We start from the raw sequence: 21844 nt of genomic DNA, 5'->3' as shown, positions 1-21844 counted from the left end.
AACAAGTTTTTTGGTTTTGTTTTGTTTTTTTGTAAATGTGCTAAAGATGAAAAAATAAGTGTTACCACTGGACATTCAGGAAATGGAGTGATTAGATATTACTGCAGTTGCATCCAAGTGCAAACAATAATAATTCTGCCCATAGGTCTATGGATGCAGCCTAAGATTCATTTGACTTTTGAGGCAGAGGAAAAGCCAAACTAGATGGGTGTTGATCCAAACATGGCTATGGACATCTACATGCATGCAACCCTACTATGCATGTTTTTGCATAATAGTTCTATATGACTTCTCCTGTTATCCAGCCATGGCAGGTTTTCTGTTAGGGTTACTTCAGAGATGTTCCTAAACTGCGGGTACCCCCACTGCCAAAAACGTCCTGTTGTGTAGACACTGCTTTTAGATATAAACTGTACATAAAAGATTGCCTTAAACCTGCATTATTTCAAATGGCCAGCAGGTGGCAACTGCTCTGATTGCCGTGTTTGGGAAAATTACCCTACTGTTCAGTTGATCTGTGATCTCAGCTAACACTTTCCTGATGTGTTTATCAGCTCACTATCTGGTTTAAATTCTTATTTAACGCAACGGGATGTTTATTTTGCAATTTATGGCCACACGTAAAGTAAAATAGACAACAGAGCAGGGTACGCTTTAGGGCGAGCTAGCTAGAACCACCACTTCCTCAACTTGTGTTGCTCAAAATTGTAAATAGCGACAGCTATAATGATCAAGCCGTGGCTTCAAGGTAGGTTAAAAAACAAGTGGTTAATGTCACTGTGGATACGCCCATTTTTTTAAACCTGCAGCATCAGGTACCTGATAACGGCCACTGCCTACCACAACAACCATGGTGTCTCTGAGTAGCACTGAGCAAGGCTGTCTTGTAAAGTATTTTCCATGTAGGACAGAAGAAAAAGACTTTATTAGTTCTTATTTCAATTGTGACATAATCAATACCAGATTTCTAATACAATTTTGAGTTTATTGTTTTGAAGCAGGTAAATTGAAGCCAATTTCATTACAATGCCATTAATAGGAAGTGAACAGTCTATTTATAGGCAGGCTGTGTTGTTACCTGGGAGATAACAGGAAGCAGGTCATCAAGGCTTCCCCTGCCTGCCCATTACCTTGAGTGTGACAACCCCACCAGCCTACAGTGCACAAATACCCGTCACAGATGCTTCCAAACATACTCTGTAACTGGGTTTCAGACACTGATTCATCTTTTAAAAGAAAGCAGTGACACCATTAAGCTGTTTCCAACACAATTTTTGTTCTTTTTTTGCCTTTGCTGAGTTACGGACTGTGGGTTCAAGACACTTCAAGAAAAAAACGTAACTACCGGGAATCCCCCCCCAAAACACCAACTCAGGATTGGTTTCACCACTGAAACCAGGAAGGATTAATATAATGTATGTAACTGTAACACATTACATACATAGACATGAAATCTGTAAGATGTAACAATAAAAAAACAAACCAACACAATATTAAGTTCAGCACAACAAATCAAAAGACACACAACTCCACTCCAGCAAAGTACAATAATAGCCACATTTATTGTAATTACAAGCAAGTTCCCTTTACACTAGATTTTTTTTCTCAGCTTCATGTTTTAACCTCCGTGTCATACGTACATTTACATTTCCAGAGTGCATACACTGATGAGAAGGGGGGGGGGGGGGGGGGGGTAGTCTGTTAAATAAAGTGGTTCAAGACATAAAAGAAAACAAAAAATGTCTCTCTTGCCTTTATGAGTCACATGTTAAATACTTCTCATTACAAGCATTACTCAGTAGTGGTACTGTACTAAAAAGTGCACACGGTCTATTCAATACCAGACAGCTTCATATATTATTATATAATGGCAATTTTAACAATGATGCATTTCACACATTCAACATCAAACAAGGCAAACCCATTCAAAAGGCACAGGACTCTCACATCGATATCATCTTTAAAAAAAAAGAAGGTATTTGTACTTACATGTCAGGCAATCCTTCACTTTCAACTCTTTTTCTAAAAGGAAAATCAGCTGAAATATGATTCGATATCAAATGGCACACCCATGGTGGCACTGGGCGGAAGAAAGTTTTAAAAAAAACTTAATGAATTAGCACAGTTCACATGTTACAGGGGGGAGGAGTCCAGTTATTCATAGGTTCATGTTAACGCTGGTGTTCTGCAGATATAAACTGAGCACCTGATTGAAAATAATGCAACCATTTCCCCACAGTTTCCCCGCTTTAGACTCCAATCGTGGGTAAATAATAATAAAAATAATGACGATGCCCGAGGGGGACGTATTTTCTGTGGGCATTCTCTGTGTGTATTGTGCACACAAGGTTTCCCTGTAAGTACAAAGGGAACCAGTTAAGAGGAAGGCCGCTTCAACAAACTACAACAGGATCCTCTTCTGTTTGAATGTCCTGGTTTGTTTTAGTCAAGGGGGCAAAGGTAAAGAATACAATGAGCAATCTGTGAGCAGGAGCCGGCTAGCGTTGCATCTAGAGAACAGGGTGTGTCATTACTTACTTTAGTCCTGTTCAGCTTATTCCGCAGTGATGCATCAAGCCACACTGAGCCCACTGTTTTGCAGGTTAAGTTTAAATGTTTCAGAGAAAATAGATTTACATTAATAAACATCTCTGCTACAGAGCTACTTGTTAACATTTACAGTTGTTCAAATACATGCAGACACTGTACAAATAAACGTTCCCTTCTTGTCCTCTTTGGACAGAATCGTCCACAAACTTGTTAAAAAAAACCCAAAACAAATACGAGGCAGAACAAAGAAAGAATGGCAGATAATTTTTTAAGAATATTTCCAAATTTCACAAAAAAAACCCCCAAAAGAAATTATTTTAAAAAACAAAACAAAAAGGAAATTAGCAGCAACGCATAGGCTTAGTTCTGTGAGAACAAACTCAAGAACCAGCAAGCCACCAGTGCCTCTGGGTTAAAGTAAGAGAGGGTTTAGTGAGCCTTCAGTGCAAATATGTAAAGGTGAATTTAAATCTTATAGAGACGGAAGCTTTAAAGGCTGGATATATAATGACTTCTTTACAGTACACTCCATTTAAAATCCACTGTGAAGTGAATACCAACCCTTGGCACGACACGCCTCTCTGATCAGCACTACTGCAAACATCGTGATAATAAAAATAATAAAAAGAAACTACTCTCTCTCTGTGCAATAGTTCAAGTAAGTTATTTCCTGCAAATAGTTAGTGTTTCCTAACACCTCCTGTGGCCGTACCGAAAGAGACGACAACGTACAGGTAACATACAAATACACAAAAGGTTATTATTTACATGAAAAACAGGTGTCTGGACAAGACTGCACTCTACGCAGAGAGGACCGCTACTCACCAATTCAGGCTCAGATTTGACCTAATCCTCCCACTGGTTACAATTAGGACCAAAGTGGCAGTCTCATCCTAGAATCTGTGTCCATAACCACGTCCACCAGTCAGTGTCCCAAAGGGTCAAGGTTAAATCTCTAGAGCGGGGTTTCGTAGACTCGTTCCGACGACCCCTCCTCCGTGTCGTCCTCTGACTGCGACGCCTTGTGGTTCAGCTTCTCTGCTGTCGACGAGGAAACGAGGTTTCCATGGATGCTGTCGTCGCTCAGCTTGGCCTTGCTGCTGTCCTGAACAAACTCTTGGATTTCCACAGGTAGCCGGCGAAATTTGTCCTGGTACTCCTGGTCCAGATCGCTCTGTAACTGCAGAGGAAGAAAATCAAACATCAACCAAGAATCCGTAAATGAAGAAAATTTAATGATGTCAGTGTGGTCCAACAACCAATTCTGGTAAATGGACTGGTTCTTATATGGCCCTTTACACATCTTGCCAACTTGTTTTTTCCACATGCAGTGCAGAGTAGATAACAATTATCAGCAATGTAGTGTTCAGTATCTTGCTAGGGACTGTGACATTTTTGCAGATGAATAGAAACCACCAACCGAGTTCGACCTACAGCTCTTTGAGGTTTGATCAGCAGGTGGATGGGATTGCTTTGCCTGAGATGATACTATATTACTGAAAATAAGAAGAGTAATAGGTCTCTCCTAAAGTTTCTGGAGATGTCACAAAATGGAAGAAGTCTGTTTCTTTAATTTTTATATATTTTCAGTAGAGATTCATTAACTTTCTGTGTTTCCTGTTTGGTGTACAGTGGAGATTTTTTTTGACCTACTTGTCTGGAAATGCTGCAGATCACGGCTAGGGTGAACCAAACAGTAATGTTGTGGGACCAAAACAATGAGCTGGATGAGCTGAGGGGAAGTTGCATAACAATTCTCTGCGGGGTTATCAGTATGAGCGACCTCATTAGAGCAGCTTTAAAGTTTTCACCCTTTACAGCAACCTTAACAATCAGTGTCTACACTGGATTGTAAGTGCTTGGATACAGTAGGTGCTGCAGTTATTTCCATGCCTCTTATCTAAAGACTATAATAACATGAATCATGCCTATTTCCATAACACAGCCTGAACAAAAAGGCTCGATGCTGAACATCAGATAGGGACCGTGACATTCTGCACTGAATAGGCACCTTGATCTGCTGAGGCAGACCAGGATCCCGACAATATCCATGTACTGTATCCGCCCTGCCCTCACTGAGAAACAGAAAGGAGAAGCTGTTTTCTCCGAGGCATAGACGCCCCCAATGATTACAGATGACAAGATTGTATTCATGTCATTGCGAGCCAATAATTGCTGTAATGCTGATTTCTGTTTAACTACTCGGCTGGCTCCCACGGGAGAGCAGTAATTAAAAGAAACGCTGCTAAGATGAATGGTGTCAAAGTCTCACAGCTCGGTACAGTCACGTCAGCACAATGCGAGATCGAAAGTACCTGAGTCCCACCAAGACTTAGCAGGGATCAATATTTTGTCTTAGAGATACTGGTCCCTGCTGTTGAGTGAATGAGGGGCCCCACTACAGACTGACAGCATCCAGCATCTAACTAGAAAAAAATACAAATGCACGTCTCACCTGAATGAATGGAAGCAAATATTGCTGCGACAAAACTGAGAGATATATTCATCTTGCAGGAACTTCAGGCAGAATAAACTGCTGAACACAAAGCCGTACTCTCCTGTGATAGATTCACCTGCAGTACACCCCTCCATCCCCCCTTCCCCCCCAATCCCCAGACATACAGTCATTATAGCGGCGACCAGAAAATTCACAGCTGGCAAACTGCACAAATGAATATCTGAAAAAATATTTGCAAGAATAGCCAAGAATGGGAGAGACGGAGAGAGCGGAGGAGTCCGGATGAAGGTCAAGGACTCCCATGCTTCTCTTGACTTTACAATTTTCTGCCCTCTCCACTTCACGAGATGGCACATCCATTTCATTTGAGAGCCCTTCATAGCTAAATGAGAAAACCTGATTGTTACAAAGTGCTCGCCTTCACAGCACTTTGAAGCATCGCCATAATATAAATTAAACTGATATTATTTTGTTTAGTCTCTGGATGGTTATCACACCTAGGGGCACTAATTTTGGGTGCAATCCTAAAATCTTGGGACTGAAAATGTGTTGTTTTTTTTTACGTCTACTCTAGTTGAGACAACACATTAAATGGTAAAAGTTGCAAACAGAGCTGCAGAAGCTTACTGCAGTGCCCCGTGCTGTTAGAGCTGGGCGATAGAACGATAACGATATGTATCGCGATATAACTTTTACTCGATAGAGAAATTAAGCTATCGCGATAGACTTCGCCGCTCTTGTCCTCTTAAAATAAAAAAAAAAGAAAAGGTCAGCCAATCCAAACTAAGTAGCGCAGAGCCGAACCAATCACAGCCGCAGCGTCACGTCCTGTGACTTGTTATGTACAGCACAAGTGCCAAGCCGCACGTGTGTTTGTTTGGGAAGCAGGCAGTGGGTAATAATAATAATAATGGATTGGATTTATATAGCGCTTTTCAAGGCACCCAAAGCGCTTTACAATGCCACTATTCATTCACTCTCATATTCATACACTGGTGGAGGCAAGCTACGGTTGTAGCCACAGCTGCCCTGGGTAATGGAGCCAGCGCGTAATGGAGGAAATGAGTGTGCCGACTAGAATAATCTACCGAGCGTGACCGAAGAGAAAACAGATGACGGTTCCAATGCCGGAGAGATTGTCGAACGGAAGAGCCATAGAAGTTCCGTAGTGTGAAGGTATTTCGGCTATTTCAAGTCTGACAAAAAACAGAGTAGCGTGCACTGTAAATTGTGCCGAAAGCAAGTCTGGAAATACAATAAACTGGTGCATGCGTCACACTGTGCGCCACGTTATTGTTTCGGTGAAATGAATTTCTACAATACTGTTAATTCTACTCTCTGCAGTGTTTAAATGCTTACATATACACACAGTTACTGTCCGTCCACACATACGACTCGGGTCTGCTTCTATGCCCCAGCTTTGTTTACTTTTTCCCACCGAGGCTTCTAGACTTCTGATTGGCCAACATTTCTGCACGGTTAGGAATCTAGCGCCACCTGCTGCTTTGGCATGTTCATAGCAGCGTTTTCCTTCATTTCTGCCTTTATGTGTGGACGGGATTATTTTTTAAAACGAAAACGGAAAATCTCCGTTTTCAAAAATACCCGTGTACGTGTGGACGTAGCCTCAGTCTCTGACTGGAAGCGCTAATTCGTCATTCGGCTTTTGTCAGACTAAAGTAACTGTTAAAACTGTTTGAAAAGCTCAGCTATACAACAAGGAGAGATTGAGAATTTCCTTTTAGTTCTCAGTTTATTTGATATTGACAAAAGTTAGTTTTGTCTGTTCTTCTGTAAAACAAACTAAGATTTATTTTTAGAATTAATATTTTGTTTCTAAGTGGAATTGACAATTTAGTCTGTTTCGTTTGTTCTATTTTGAAACTTAAACGCTTTAGCGGCTGCCTTTTGTGTAGTTTGCAATATTTGCCTTTATTTATCTGAAAAAGTCTCATGTTCCTTAAGTACATCTACCCTGTTGAACTTATTATGGGAAATAAATATTTAAATAAAAACAAGCTGCTGATTATTTCACATTTTACTTGTGAGCAATGGCACATTTAAATCTTACAAATATAGTTATTTGGCTTATATCGTGATAGATATCGTTATCGCCTGAAATGAAAAAAACATATCGTGATATGGAAAAAATCTCATATCGCCCAGCTCTACGTGCTGTGTAAATTAAGTTGCAAAAATAGATGTCTGGTATTCAGTAGTAATAGCTCACTTTCTCAGTCTGCTGCCATGTTATCTAAACTTAGTTATCTAATTTTAGGGGTGGATTTTAACCTGTCTCCACTGAAATTCACAGACCGATGATGCTTAATGCATAGAAACCACTTTTTTCTCTCCATTTAGTTGAAATGATCGTTGTTACAGATCTGTATGTAAAAATCTATCAGCCAGGTAACTCAACTGCATCTGTGCCTCATTGTTTGAAATTAAGGAAGCTCTGCAGTTGTCTCTTTCTGATGTTTTTGAGTGGCAAAACAGAGCCTGCTCCCCCCGCACCACCAAGCAGAGCATTTCAAGGTCACCTTCTCAGAGAGATGCCTCCCTGGCTCCTCCATCCCTCTCTCACTCTAATCTTTCTTTCTCTGCCTTTCTCTTCTCTCTCCGTGGGTCTCACAGAGCAGCCATCCAACACATCAAAACCAGATGGCTAAAGATGCACCACGGCTCCCCCCCCCTGCTCTTCACTGCGCATGACCTACTTAGGGGTGGGACAGCCTGCTCGCCCTGTGTGCTCGCATGTGTGTTTGTGCATGTGCAGTCTTTTTTTTATACCCTGCCTGCTGAGGCACAAACACCCTCTGATTAAATCTGTCATCTTTTCTCCCATCTGATGACACCCTGGTTCATGAGAACGGGGAGGTGGGAGCAGAGGGCAGAGAAGTCTGAAGGGTGCCAGCCACTTCTGAGAAACATGTGAGCGCATGGCGTGCGCGGGGGTGTGTGCGTGTAATCAGAAGCAAAGGGCCGTCTGTTAGAGTGATGAGACGAGAGATGAAGACAGCCGTTTCCTTTTACCAAAAGGAACAGTCTATGAATGAATGACAGAAAGATGGATGGATTAGGGAAGAAGGAGGGAGAACTGTGGTATTTTCAGAGTTTCTTGTGATCTGTGGCTTCCAGCTGATATCTTATCAGCCTGGCAGAGGAGAAATCACAGGAGTTTAGTACACAGAGAGAAGACGTGATTGAAATCTACTCCTCAGGCTTAATGGATTTGGGAGAGGGAAGTTTTGGATAATCAAAATTTGGAATTCCTATGGTGACAAGTAAATTCCAGGTCTGGTTAAAAGATATAGTTCTTTTGAAATCATAAGCAACCATGATCAAATGCTCTGTGTGCTCACGCTCGATCACATTTATGTACGTGTGGTCCAGCTTCGGTTTGGACACCCTAACCAGCAGGAGCTAGAGTTCTCCAGCCAGCTTTTAAATCTGTATCTCATCTCTGAAGACCAGTCATCTGTCAACAAACCACATGCACACATTTCTGCCTTTCTTAAAATACAGCACTCGGTGACCTTCTTCACCAGCTGTCCTCATTTTGAGAAGCTATCGGGGGACTCAGAGAAGGCCTCCAAAGAGCCAAATTAATTCTTTGCTTTGAGCCATGACATAACGCCTGCTGCGGCATTGCAAAAGTCCTCAACTGGCAAAGAGCTGCACTACACATACATCACACAGCTATGTTAACAGTGTCTCATCTTACTGTCACAACAAGCAGGTCTTAAGGAATGATGTGCGTCGGTGTGCAGGCTTTGAAAGTAGGTTTTAACCACTTGCTGCTCTAAACCGTTTCAGTGAAGCTGAAAGTGTTCTGTGACACGGAGCAAAACCTGCAAATCTCACACTTACACTCCGTATCGAGGCATGTACCCCGATCCTGTGATTTAGCCTACTAACATCACCACACAGACTCTAATTAGACTAAACCCAAGTTCCTAAACCCACATCTGAGAGATAAGAAAAGGTCACGACCCTATCATCTTTGCATGCTGGTGCATACTGCAAGTAAGACGTGTGTGTGTGTGCGATTGTGCGAGACGGAGGGCAGAGAGAAATTTACTTTCTTTCCACTGTATTGGTCATAAGAATGAAAATGAACTGCAGCAGTCCAAATGCAACAGCAATAACAACACCAGTAATAAAAGAGAGAAACTATTCAGGATAAACTATGTGCTCCTTTTCCATCTATCTCACCTTCTAACCCTCTCTCGGTGCACATATGTGTGTGAATGCCCTTTCCTGGCTCCTTTCAGATAATTTATCTGCTGCTTTCCTTTCCTTTTTTTGAGAGAGATTTTTTTCTTCAGGTCCAAGAATTTAAAAACACTCCTGCATACCTCCACTATGTACTGTAATGAGTGTTTTCCCTAAAAGGACTGGCTCAAAGGGGAATGTCAGTTGTGAAATGTGCTCAGCGGTACTTTGACATTTTCACCTTTAACGTGGATGCTAACTAAAAGATTGCTGAATAAATGCATGCATGTTTTAACACATCCATGTTACTGTGATATGAAATTTGATTGTAATTTGTAGAATGACACAGTAAAGTAGTATCCACAAAAATATATGATATTTGTTAACAATCATTTTACAATATAGTGCATATTTGAAAGGACTATGTGCCTTTAACCTGCATTCCTTCTAATGGCCAGCAGGGGGCAACTCCTCAAGCTGCAAAAACAAGTCTACTTAATTTATTACCTCAGTAAACATGTTTCTAAAAAATGTTTGGCCAATTATTTTTTTATTTAATCCTCCTTTTGAATTTATTAATTATGGTCCTAAATAAAGTAAAATACACAATAAAGCTGGGTATGCTACAGGGGACGGATGTTGTCGGCCATATGCAACTCAGGAGAAAATTATTGTTTTTTACCCAGTAATTTCCATAGAGATAATGAAAATTTAAACATAACAGCAGTCTAATATTCACCATCAATTTCAGCTCCGTTGTGGTTTCTCCCAATGCCTTGGGGAAAAATCTTGCTTTTTTAAAGATAACAGCTGCATGCAGCAACCACAAAAAAAGTTGTAGGGAACGGGAGTCAACCAACATGGTTAAAAAAAGGAAAAATCTAGGGACCAAAAACAAAACACAGAGCTAAAATTTGCAAGAATTTCTTATGGGTTAATCACACTGCTACACAACACTGACTATTGTGGCATTAAACCCAGCTGCTGCTGAAGAATATAGTAATAGTATATTTCACCCTGTGTATGCTGACACTGGCTTTGAGGTGTATAGCACTGTAATGTAAAATGTGGTGTTAAGACAACAGACTGAGTACTTGATTAACAGCCGTGCTTTTATATTGATTATTTTAGTCTATAAATTATACACACTGAAACTTTTGCCAAAATTTCGTCAATTTTTAAACAATCAAAACTTATAATATGCCTAAAACACGCCAGCAACTAAAATGGACTTTCATCTAGAACTTTATTTACTGCCTTGTCCTCACAGTGTTTTTGTTGTTTTTTCCTTCCTCTCTAATGCTGCAGAATGGCTAAAGTTTAAGATGTTCATTCCAGAGTCCTCCAAACCGTACTGTTGAGAGGAAAAGTTTCAACGTTCCTTAGACAGAGCACAAGTCGAGAGAGCTTCATTAGCACATGTGGGCATACATAATGAACACTCGAGCACTGATCTAAAATAGCAGCTGGCATAATAGGGCAGAAGATTAACCAAGCATGCCACATGTATGCGCACGCACACATATACAATGGATTTTACTTCACTGCCTGTGGGTTGCACTCAGTGTTCCCTGTATGTTTCTAAGTGTGTGTGTGTCTGTGTGGGAAAAAGTGCATTATTGATGCAACCCCGCCAGAGAGAGATGATGCAGATCAAAGTCTGTGATGAGGGAACATGGTGGCCACCCACCACCCAATGACAGAGAGAGGGACATAGAATGAGACAGAGGGAGAGAGAAGAAGGCCATATACCAGCTTCCTTCCTATTCAGCTCCAGCCCTCCCATGATCTCCTCCAACCTGTTTGCTCCCTCCCCTTTCCTCACCCGTCCTCCTCCTCTTGCTGCTTTCTTCTACCTCCAGCAAGCATCCCTGAAATTGCGTCACGAAGACTTGGTTCCAAATTAACAGATTGCAGAGAGTCATGAAGGATAGAAGAGGATATGCGAGGCAGAGAGAGTGGGGGGGGGGGGGGTCCTGAGTTTCCATGGCGACCGCACAGGACTCCTGCTTCTTGAACGAATGCATGTGTGTCTGTGTGTGCCTATGTGTGTGTGCGCATTCAAGGCTTTCACAGAGGGAGACACCATAAGATATTTTTTTCCTCCTTTTTTCGTTTAGGCAACAAAGAAGCATTTCTCCTACGTAAAGATGTAATTCGAACGATACGCAAGCGTACACCAACGCGCCATGTTGTGAAACATATTGCCTTCTGACTGTTTCATACTCGTTTCACAGCCAAATAAGGTGTGAAGGGATGACTGGTACATAGTAATTACAACATGCCCTGGTAAGCTTTTAGTCTGCTCCTATCATAAAACGAAGGCTAGAATCCTCACACTACATCCACATAAACAAAAAATCTGGGTATGAAGTCACACCCAGAATCAATCTGAATCTTCAGCTCCAACGCAGGTTTCAGACTCAAAGTAGTAAGTTTTAGAAGATCGGGTGTGATCGAGTGGAACGAACATAAACAAGACGAGGCGCAAAGTCTTTCTGCGGACAATGTGACCTTGACCATGTGGCCTTAAGTAAGAAAAAAGCAGCAGGCCAGGATATAGAGCCTTCAAGTGTGCGGAAATGCCTTTTGCCAGCGTGCTGTGCACTGTTGACTCCTGGGGTTATTTTGATTGGATCATTAACAGGACAGTAACACCTAAGTGCACAGGCTGGGAGTGATGACACAACCCGTCATGTCTCTCTTTTTGTCTCTTGCTTCTCGTTCAGTTTAGTACATGACCTTCATACTACCAGCAGGTAACAGCAGCAGAAAAAGCAGCAGCACAAGTTGCAAGCTGCTGCTAATGCTAAAGTCAAAGCATAGAGCAACAAATCTCCCAAAAATCAAATCCTAAGCAAGATTTAACAGGACTGCATAAATAGTATAGCACATGTATGTGAGCTCACACATGTGCTGCACATGTACAGATGTTACTGTAGCAAGTCGCTCAGCTCAACATGTCCATTAGTAGCTTTTCTGAACCAAGAGGAGAAACTGGGTCAGAACTGTATGAAAGGGGGCACTTTTCCTCTCTCTGATTCATAAATACATACCACAATGGAAACACACTACAAATGTAGTTCTGCATTAGCCCAGACTTGAATATATCCCCACTGGAGCCCTTAACATCCTATCCTTAAGTCTTTCCATTGTGTTTATGTGTCTGAGTAGCACACTTCGGAGATATCATGTTGCATAGACTGTAGTACATTTATTATAGAGGTACTGAAGAATGCAATCCCACACATTTACACACACACATAGCGTGTTTGATGCCATGAAGGGCCAATGACCTGCTCAGTGGGAGCAGTTTTGGGTTCAGTGACTTTCTCAAGGGTGCTCAGTTACATATTTTTATGGACTGGAAAGAGATCTAATCCCATTGGAATGAAACCATGATTCATGTTAATCAACAAAAACACTTAAAGTGCACAGGCATTGTTAGTAATATTCCATTACTAGGAGCATTAAAACACTTTATTGGATTTAACGTTAATACCGGTTAACCACACGATCCCTGAACAGAAGTGTCCCTTTATCACTGGGCATTATACTAGTGTTATGGAGAGCATCCTGAATTTTTCAACAAACACAGCCCGGGGTTATCTTGAGCGTGCTGTCTCTAGAGTTTTGGCCCCTGACATCGGCATATCCCGCATACAGATCACCATCACTCCATGAGAACAGCTATTGCACAGTTTGGATGATTATTATGTACATAATAGATTTCTGCAGGCAAGATTAACTTTGAGGTGGTGCAGACTCTTATTTGGAGAATAGTTTGCAACAAAGTGTTCGGGGGTGGATACGGCTACAGCTTTGTGGGGAAACAATGAGCGAAGAGTAACAGAAAACACAAAAGTGACAACAAAGAAAACGACCTTCTGAAAACTGTCCCTCTATCTCCGTGCTACTTCAGTGTCGATGAGACCCCGATGACACAGGATGGCAAAACTCAAATCAGTGCTAACTGTTCATACTGAACTCAGATTGACAAGAAGCTCCAGAAATGAAATAAAGTCCTCATGAAAAGGAGGGAAGTTCAACAGCCTGAGTTAGTTACGAGGCGACAATCATGTCTCAACCTTGACGTTCTCTCCTCATGTCTCCCTACTGCAGCTTTATGGAAAGACACAGAAGACCTGCGAGTCTTTGGGCTGGATGTTTGTACAGTGCTGCACCTCCCACACTCAACTCCGAGTGGTTTCAAAGGAACAAGGAGCTGTCACGTTGAGTGTGGGTGGTTATGGAGCTGTCTCCAACTAAAGACTTCTGATTTATGCCTAAAAACAAAACAAAACTACACTGAGCAGACACGGTAAATTCCTGCTGTCATTTCACTTCATTGGAAAAGATGTATAAGCGTAATAGGAGCAACACACCCATGTGACACTTCTCTGTGCAATACTACAGCTGATGTAATACAACTTAGATGCATTAGATAATCAAGAAAATCTAAATCATAGCAAGAGCTCAATAAGATGACTCTAATAAATGCCCATGTTTGTGTTTAGTACTAGCCAAACAACAAATACTGTGTAATTGTAATTACATTTGTGTACAGACGATGTTGCCTAGACTCATTTTGAGCAGATAAATGCAGTGTGATCTCACTACACACAGCCCAATCTGCTTCTCCTCACATTGTTCTCTTGCCTGCAATCAATGACACGTTTGCTTGAATTTACTAATGCAGCATTCTTCATCACAGCAATGCACTGTGGGTCTCATTCAATGCACAATTACTTTTGGCTGGGCAGCAGCCCAGGTGTATGCACAAGCTTGCATATTAATACTGCCACACTTACGGTGTGTTAGTGCTCAACACTGGGATGCAACAAAGTTCTTACCATGCTCCGCAGCTGCACAGTAATCCTACAATCACAATGACAATTATATGGTTGGAAACTCTGCAACCCAAACAGATAGAGCATTGCAAGAAAATGCTGGAGTATCCACTTCACTACTGACAAGAGTGGCATGATGGCATCACAGCCTACCTGCAGGAAGCACACTAATAACGGTTGAGGAATTGTGCACCCACGGCAAGGCAATTAAATATTTTCCAACAACTTTCTCATTGTGATTCACAGTACCATCCATCAACCAGCAGTAGTGATATTTAAACTCTGGGTTGCATATTAGCATAAAGATTCAAGGGATCATATAATACATTTTGAAAACAGAGACAAATACAATCTTCATACACCACAACGTTCACCATATATTATAGCACACCCGTTCAGTGCAGCACTAAAGCCTGGTGCAGGTCGCCATCTAGTGGTTGAACATACTAGGCCAAAAGGAGACAGACTACATACATATTTTTTGTGCAACTTTTACAAAACCTGCACCAAGAAACAAATAACTGAGCCTTCATCTATGTCAAATATGCATGTATTATTACATTCACTCTTTATAGCACCCCTAGGCCTTCATGTTTTTGAAAAGCACTATTCTACTAATTACAAATTATTTTATCTGCACAGGTAAAGACTGCAAGGTTTGCTGTGAACCTTGCAACCAATTCACAGGGTGACCAGATCCCAACAACCTTAATGTGGGACAAAGGGGACATATCAGCAATGCTGAGCTGTCGTTACATCATTTCAGCTGCTCTTCCGTCTGGTAATAGTTTTTAGGTATACATAGATATGTATATAGAAACCATATATACATAGATATGTAGAAGACGCCCAGACATAGATTGACAAGCCTTCTTTTGAGCAATATCTGACTTTTATTTTTTGCATTTTAGATTTTATTTACTTGGTATATTGGTCAAGATAATACCTTTGGCCTCTCATCCAAGATTTGCTGGCGGATGTCCTTGTGTTTCTCCAGTAGCCTCTCCTGTCTTTTACTCTGGGCGTCTTCCAACTAGAAACACACACACACACACACACACACACACACACACACACACACACACACACACACACACACAGTATAAGGTAATTATATCATAAAGTGAATTTGTCATAAAGTAGATGCAAATTTCAGGCAAATCTTCTCAAATTTGCAAAAAGAGCACCATTTTTCAGTGCTCTAAGTGCTCTGTAACGGCACAGCTCTATCGCTGCTCGCTTACCCGTTTGATATACTGCACCACCTCATTGACAAACGATCTGTTGATCTCTAGCTTCTCTCTGTGGGGAGGATTTATCATCAGTCAAACCAAGCAAGTAGTCAGAGTTTAACTAAATATTTAACATACGGTGACACCTAGTGGTCAAACAATTAAAACACCCAAGCCCAAATAGAAACAGCTTATTAATCCTAATATTTCCAAATACACACTTACTCTTCTGTCATATTCTTGTCTTTGGATTTGGCCTCATTGATTTTCTCTTGCCTTTTCTTGTCCATCTTCTTTTTAAGATCCTTCTTTTCTCTGTTGATGTTAGGACAATTAAAAAAAAATAATGTTGTGATTTCTGTTTGTTTCAGTGAATAAGAGTGCGTGCTGTATCCATCCTTACTTCTCACAGATGTCTCTGAGCTTTTTCAGCTGAGCGCTCTGGCATTCCTCTGCTATACTGGTCAGCTTCTCAACCAACTGGGACGAGAACGAACAGAGAACAAAAAAAATGTGACAGAAAACATCAGCTTTTTAATTAATCGTTTATTTCATAAATAATATATCACTGAAGCGACCGTTGCTGTAGTTCTGATCATAATTAAACAACATTTAGATGTTGTAAACAACAATCTCCATTAAGCTTTTTTGTTTTTTAATTCCACGCTTGGACAAACTTTTCTGACACCTGCGCTCTGCTCACTGCACAGGGGTATTGGAGCAGAATACATTCATTTTTTCATGCCACACAAGAGAGCTTGAGCACAGGCAGCAAAACAAAGACTGGAATATTCTACAGGGGGATGACCCAGCAGCATTCATGCTGTGGTTAGTCTGCACTTGCTTTTCTGAGCTTTAGGACAGCTGGAGATTGTCAGCACATTATCCAAAACAAATCAGTGCAAGCTCCTATTTGTGTGTGGGATCTGTTTATCCCAGTTTTACATACAGAACATGCTTGTTTATATTACTGATGTTTATGTGAGAACACAACAGCTGGCAATTATTTATCTGGGGAAAGTGCATAGGAGCGCATGTCCATACGGGCATACAAGCTTAGTATGGAGACAAGTTTCAGAATTGGTGTGATGTCTATAAATAGGCAGCTAACAGGCAGAGCACTTGCAGTCCAAATCTCTCCTTTGGCATTATAAAAACTACAAAATATGCAGCTTCAATTTTCTGATTGAAAAGCACAGAGAGGGTTGTTTTTGTGGCTGATCCCTTTGCATTTGTATTTGTTGGACTTCCCATTAAGAGTGTTTTCATTTATTTGCATTGCCAGGATGAGACGTTATCAGAACGGATGTCCCAACGCTGTGAGTGGCGTGCAAAAAAAAATTTAACAAAAACAAGACTTTTACATCAGAATTCTTCTTCACTAATATGAATTAACGTCTTGTTTTTGCAGAAAAACAGAGCTACACTGTTTAGTTGGTAGGTTACTCAGCCTGTTATGCACTGATCTTGATAGATCACATTATTAAAGCTCACATGCAAAGCTTTCCACTCTCACCTGTGCATTCTGGATACTGCAGCATCAACCTAATTTGCATCACTTAGTACATTAGGTCCTCAATCTCCCATTCATCTATGTGCAGTGTGTATCTACTGATAATTATAAGAAAGGTTGCAAAATTGTTTTGACTGGAATACGTGCGGAATTAACTGAACTAAAGCTTTGTTTGTGCATTCAAATGGCATTTTAAAAGCAGTCCCAGAAAATAATAAAAGGGGGAATGGAGATCAGGGATATCTTATAGAGAATAAAGTGGTGCGTGGTGTCCCTGTAAGAGCATGTGCCAAAATAGTTTTAAAAGTCTGTACATTTGCTCATCTGCAATTAGTGTTATTTATTCGACTCACAGTTCAAATATGTGAACGTGTATGACCTTCTCCTGCCCTCTCTTCACGCATATTTTACTATATCTGGTCAATTCAAAGGATCCCTTGAACGTTGATCAATGGCTCCTTGCACTGAATTATTTCCTTTTCCTTCTGAGCTGAATTAGCAGCTCAAAGGGAAAGAAACCAAAGCTATGAGCCAGGAAAACTTCCTAAACAGTCATTTCCCTTGTAATTTTTCCATTCACATGTTCCTCTGGCAGTGCCAGTGATTCCATCTCAAAGTGTTACACACTGTGTCACCAGAGTATTAAACGATTACGGCTATCAGCCTGTGTGATTTACAGCCAAAAATGACTGCAACACGCAGCGACATCCGCTCTGGGAGCAAATGAAAATTACACAGAACATAATTTTTGTTTTCATCTAAGTTTTATTCAGATCAAGTTGGCCTGAATAATGATGAGAAGTCATAAAGGGGATTACTGTCTTTATTTACAGACTTGGTTTATTCACACAGTATCAGACAGGTCTAGACGAGGGTCTTCTTCACATCTGCACATAATTAATTGTCGGATTTGAGGAGAAGTACCTGCTTGATGTGTTCTCGTTTCTGGTATTTTTCGCTGTAGTATTGCTCCTGGCGAAGTGTGAGGAGCTGCTGTTGCTGCTGTTCCTTCAGTTCGGCCAGTCTCTGGCTGCATTCCTGGTCCAGGTCACACAGCTCTTGATCCAGTGTGGACAGAGATTGTTCAGACCGACTGGACACATGCGTGCAAACACACAAACAAAACATGCACAAGTTAAGATAGATACTTCAATCGCAGCAGAGTATCTTATGCAGTAACTGTTAGAATCATTAGAGCATTACTAATCTATAATGCTCACTTCTGACTCCTAAATTTATTTACATGACCTACTAGATTACCTTTGCATGATGTGGAAAATAATAAAAAATGATTATTTCTCCCGTACTAGGCCTTGGTGCAGCAGCTCAGTTCATCACCTGTCCGAAATGAGCTATTTTACTTCTTTTCCTCCTATTCCCGCCACCCAACTTTGGTGTGGCCATGTTTTGCAAACAGAGGGTTTAACAGCAGGTAGGCTTCTGCACTCACAAAGACTCGTCTCACATTTGCCAAAAGATGAAGAATTTGGGGAAAATATTCTGTGAGCAAATTAATCAGCACTGATGTAAAACAAAGAAAATGTGAACGAAAATCAGGAGAGGAATAATGGGTTCACTTTAAATTTCTGACCACATGTCTGCTGCACATTAAAATATTATTTTCATGCACTTTCTCAGGAAGTGATGGTAAAAACTTAGATGTTAGGTGTTTGAAGTTATTTATAACACAAAGAAAGACCGGGCAGGTGGAGTCTGTGATATAGACACTTGTTCTGGACATGAACATGCCTGAAACTTGGAGGAAGTCTTATGCAACATTAAAATTCTATGAACAGCTCAGCAACTAATACCTGTGTTTGCTTTTAACTAGTACTGTATGCACTCCACTGTGGTGTGGCATATTGAGTTTGCATGTACTTTTTTACATAGTTTAACAGAATCATTATCACCTCATAAAATATGTAAAAAGCTTCTGTGGTATTTACAGTAAGATGTGTGCACAACAACATGTGTGGTTCTTTTGTAAGTTTCAGTCTATTTCTGCGGTTTAGGACTTACATGAAAATTTTCAATACAATTCACAAAATAGCACTATTAAAATTAAAATGTGGAATATAGTCAGAAATCTGCACTTTTGACACAGGTTGAATCAGAGGCTCATCAGGGCTGTGCCACTGACTCCACACTTCTCTATAGTGTTGTGGTTAACAAATTTGCCTGACAAGCAAAAGATCCTCAGTTTGATCCCAGGAGAGAAACAAATCCCTTTAGAGATGTGTCAGGAAGAAAATGAAAATCTTCCAAATCAAACATGCGGAGCAACCTGCTCTGGGAGCAAAGTAGCTTTTATGTTGGAAAAAAGAGCTTGTTACTAATTGTATTTTTGGTTGAAACACAACACTGAGTCTACATGGGAGCTGGTATAGGAAAAAAGTGCAAGTAACTTTATTCTTCTTAACTGCATGGATGTGTTTTAGTGGATTTCTTTTAAAGACACAGAGCAGGAGGGGACGACTTCAAAAACAAAAAGAAGGCAAATAAAAGTAAAACTGAACACTAGAAAAGGAGGCCACCTACCTTTTCTTACCATCTCTTTTATGGCTCTTTTGCAGGGCAGAGCGCCGACGCTGATGCTGGCTCTGCAGCTCCGACACACGAGCCTGGTGCTCCTTGATCAGCTCGCTGGTCTTGCGGTGGTGTTTCCGAACCAGCTCCTTCATCTCCTTGTACTGCTTTCTCTGCTCCCGAACGAAGCCCTTCTGTTGCTTCAGCTCCTCCACTGTCTGAGCCTCCAGTTCTAAATACAAGAGAAAGGTCAAGGGAAAAGATTTCTAATGAAAAAATTATAAACTACTGTACAACAAACTTTTATGTTTACTACACTGTTTCCCATCGCTAAAGACGGCCATAATAGTAAAGTGCTGTTACTCTGCAAAAGCAACCATGAATAATTAATCTTGAACAAAGAAATATGACCTTAATATGGGCAACACAGGGATTTATTATCTTGCAAATCAAGTCAAAAGGTCTAATAAATACTTAATTTTGATAAGAAGTGATTTCAAATAAAGATAGGAACAGAGATCAGTAAAATCACTATAGATCTAGCAATCAGAAGCTCACCCGTGAGAACACTCTGGATGATGTCTTCAGTCTTCACTGATGGTTTTAATGAGCCTGTTCAGAATTCACAGGATCAGTTAAAGTGGGAGTAAAGTCAGTAAACTGGGTACAAACAGCGATATCTATATTAATCTAATGCATTGTTATATATATTAAATCAAGTCAGACAGTAAGAAAAAAATAATATTCCCCAAGATTATATCAAAGATTTACTTATTCAAATAATTAGTTAGAAACTAAATGTACATTAATCAAATACATTTAGTTTGACCAGATTCCATTAAATTTAAGATTGTTCGTATATACCACAATGATATGAAAAATGTACAAAATTACTCAAAGTCAGCCTTTCAGGCATGAATATCTTTTTGACTGTGGATGTGTAGCGATGATGATGATAATGAAGGCAGGTACGCTGTTTTAGTACCTGCAGGCTGAGGCTGGTGGCTGACCAGTGACTGAGGTTTGGGGGGAGTGGGTGTGTGGCTCAGTCCGTTCTCAGCGGGCGTTATCCTCTGATCCTTTGATTCTGAGGGGGCATCACTTAATGTCTCCACCTGTGCATCATATGAAACATTCAGGATTAAGCAAATGCAAAGTAAAACTACTGCAGAACAACTTCAATCCCAAATATCATTTAAATCAGGCATGTTTCCATTTTGCAGAATTATACTTCCAAACTTCTTCATATGAAGTACACTATAAAAAAGAAGAAAACAAAAAACCAGACGCTTGAGTCTAACAGTAGGAGTAATTCCTTCCTTTGCACCTGTATTCAGAACTCACTTGTTGGCCCTGTTGTGTCGTGCAGCTTAGTTTGTAGACATAGCTTTGGTAACCCACTCTCAGCATGGTTTCCTGTGCTGAGGCGCAGCAGATCTTAATTTCCCGTCGGCCTGCCTGAATGTCGGCCTATACGCTCTTATCTCTGAAAGGTTAATGCAATTTTAAATGATCTAGTTTTTTTGTCATGCTAACCGAATGTTTCCCTTTTTTCTCCCCTCTGCTCTCTACACTTATCTCCCCACACTGTGCTCCGCGCTCCACGCTCTGCCTCTTTCGGTCACTGTTTCCATGGTCACAGCATGATACAGCTCTCTGTTGGCCATTCTCGTGGGTAATCATATCAGCTGGCAGAACAGATCAAAGAAGCCCTTCAGGAACAACCCTGCTCTCCGGTTCGCTTTTCCTAATAACCCCAGATAACTCCGTCCTGCCTAGTCTGTCATCCTAAATTTATCCTCACTCCAGTCTTAGAAATCATCTCTCCTCAGTAATTAAGTCTGTGTCTGTTACCTGATACACTGGCACCTACATTACTCGTGCTCGTCTCCATTGAGTAAATTCAAACAGTCCCCTACTTGCAAATGAACAACTTCAGTAAAACCCTGTTTCCTCCCTTTGCTGCACTGTTGCTGACCCTGTTAGTCTGAGTTGTCTGTGATCTAATATTTCCTTGGTTGTCACTTTGAAACAAAGCAAAAAAATAAATAAATCACATTTTCTGAAGCAGCAGAATTCTGAGCTTCTTGCCATTTAAGTTGTTTTCAAACTGGAGCCTGTACTAAAATTTAAGCTTACTGCCGACTCTAGTTTAACTGTGTGATTGCCTATACTGCGTGTATATACTGTGCATCGTTGGTCACTACGTGCTTTAATGTGTGAAGTAGATTGTACTGTTATTGCCTGGGGCAGGGTTAAAGTGAGAAATACCATCTTTGTAAACAAAGTTTAGTTGCATTTTTGCAAAAAAAAGAAAAGAAACAAAAATATTTTAAACGTGCAATGTTTTAAACAGTAGTCTTGGTCTTTGGTGATTCTTTTGTATGAAACCATTGTCAGGGCTGTGTAAGTCTGCACTTCAATCACATCTCATGACACAGTCAAGCAAAGTACACTAAAATTTAAATTTTGGTTAAGTGTTCCTGGTTAGGAGCGAAAG

The 21844-nt window shown here is 40.7% G+C and overlaps 1 protein-coding gene across 2 annotated transcripts in view; it reads right to left on the bottom strand.

Moving 5' to 3' along the window:
• Positions 1 to 1543: 1543 nt before the first annotated feature.
• The window catches only part of plcb1l (phospholipase C beta 1-like), a 128219-nt gene continuing 107918 nt past the window's right edge, over positions 1544 to 21844 (bottom strand). The window contains exons 25-33 of one of the 2 annotated variants that reach the window (XM_082506522.1): positions 20330 to 20459; positions 19903 to 19956; positions 19357 to 19576; positions 17743 to 17911; positions 15709 to 15785; positions 15531 to 15620; positions 15318 to 15375; positions 15020 to 15106; positions 1544 to 3730 (exon numbers count right to left, since the gene is read on the bottom strand). In XM_082506522.1, coding sequence (XP_082362648.1) covers positions 3506 to 3730; positions 15020 to 15106; positions 15318 to 15375; positions 15531 to 15620; positions 15709 to 15785; positions 17743 to 17911; positions 19357 to 19576; positions 19903 to 19956; positions 20330 to 20459 — 1110 coding nt within the window. In that variant the 3' untranslated portion in view covers positions 1544 to 3505. Of the gene's footprint in view, positions 3731 to 15019; positions 15107 to 15317; positions 15376 to 15530; positions 15621 to 15708; positions 15786 to 17742; positions 17912 to 19356; positions 19577 to 19902; positions 19957 to 20329; positions 20460 to 21844 lie in introns of those variants that run through there. The other variant, XR_014271542.1, reaches the window with a different exon arrangement.

The sequence above is a fragment of the Aulonocara stuartgranti genome (genome assembly GCF_965226115.1).
Source record: "Aulonocara stuartgranti genome assembly, chromosome: 15".
In the NCBI taxonomy this organism is placed as follows: Eukaryota; Metazoa; Chordata; class Actinopteri; order Cichliformes; family Cichlidae; genus Aulonocara; species Aulonocara stuartgranti.
Note: the sequence above shows the minus strand (reverse complement) of the source record. Positions and strands in the feature narration are given on the sequence as shown.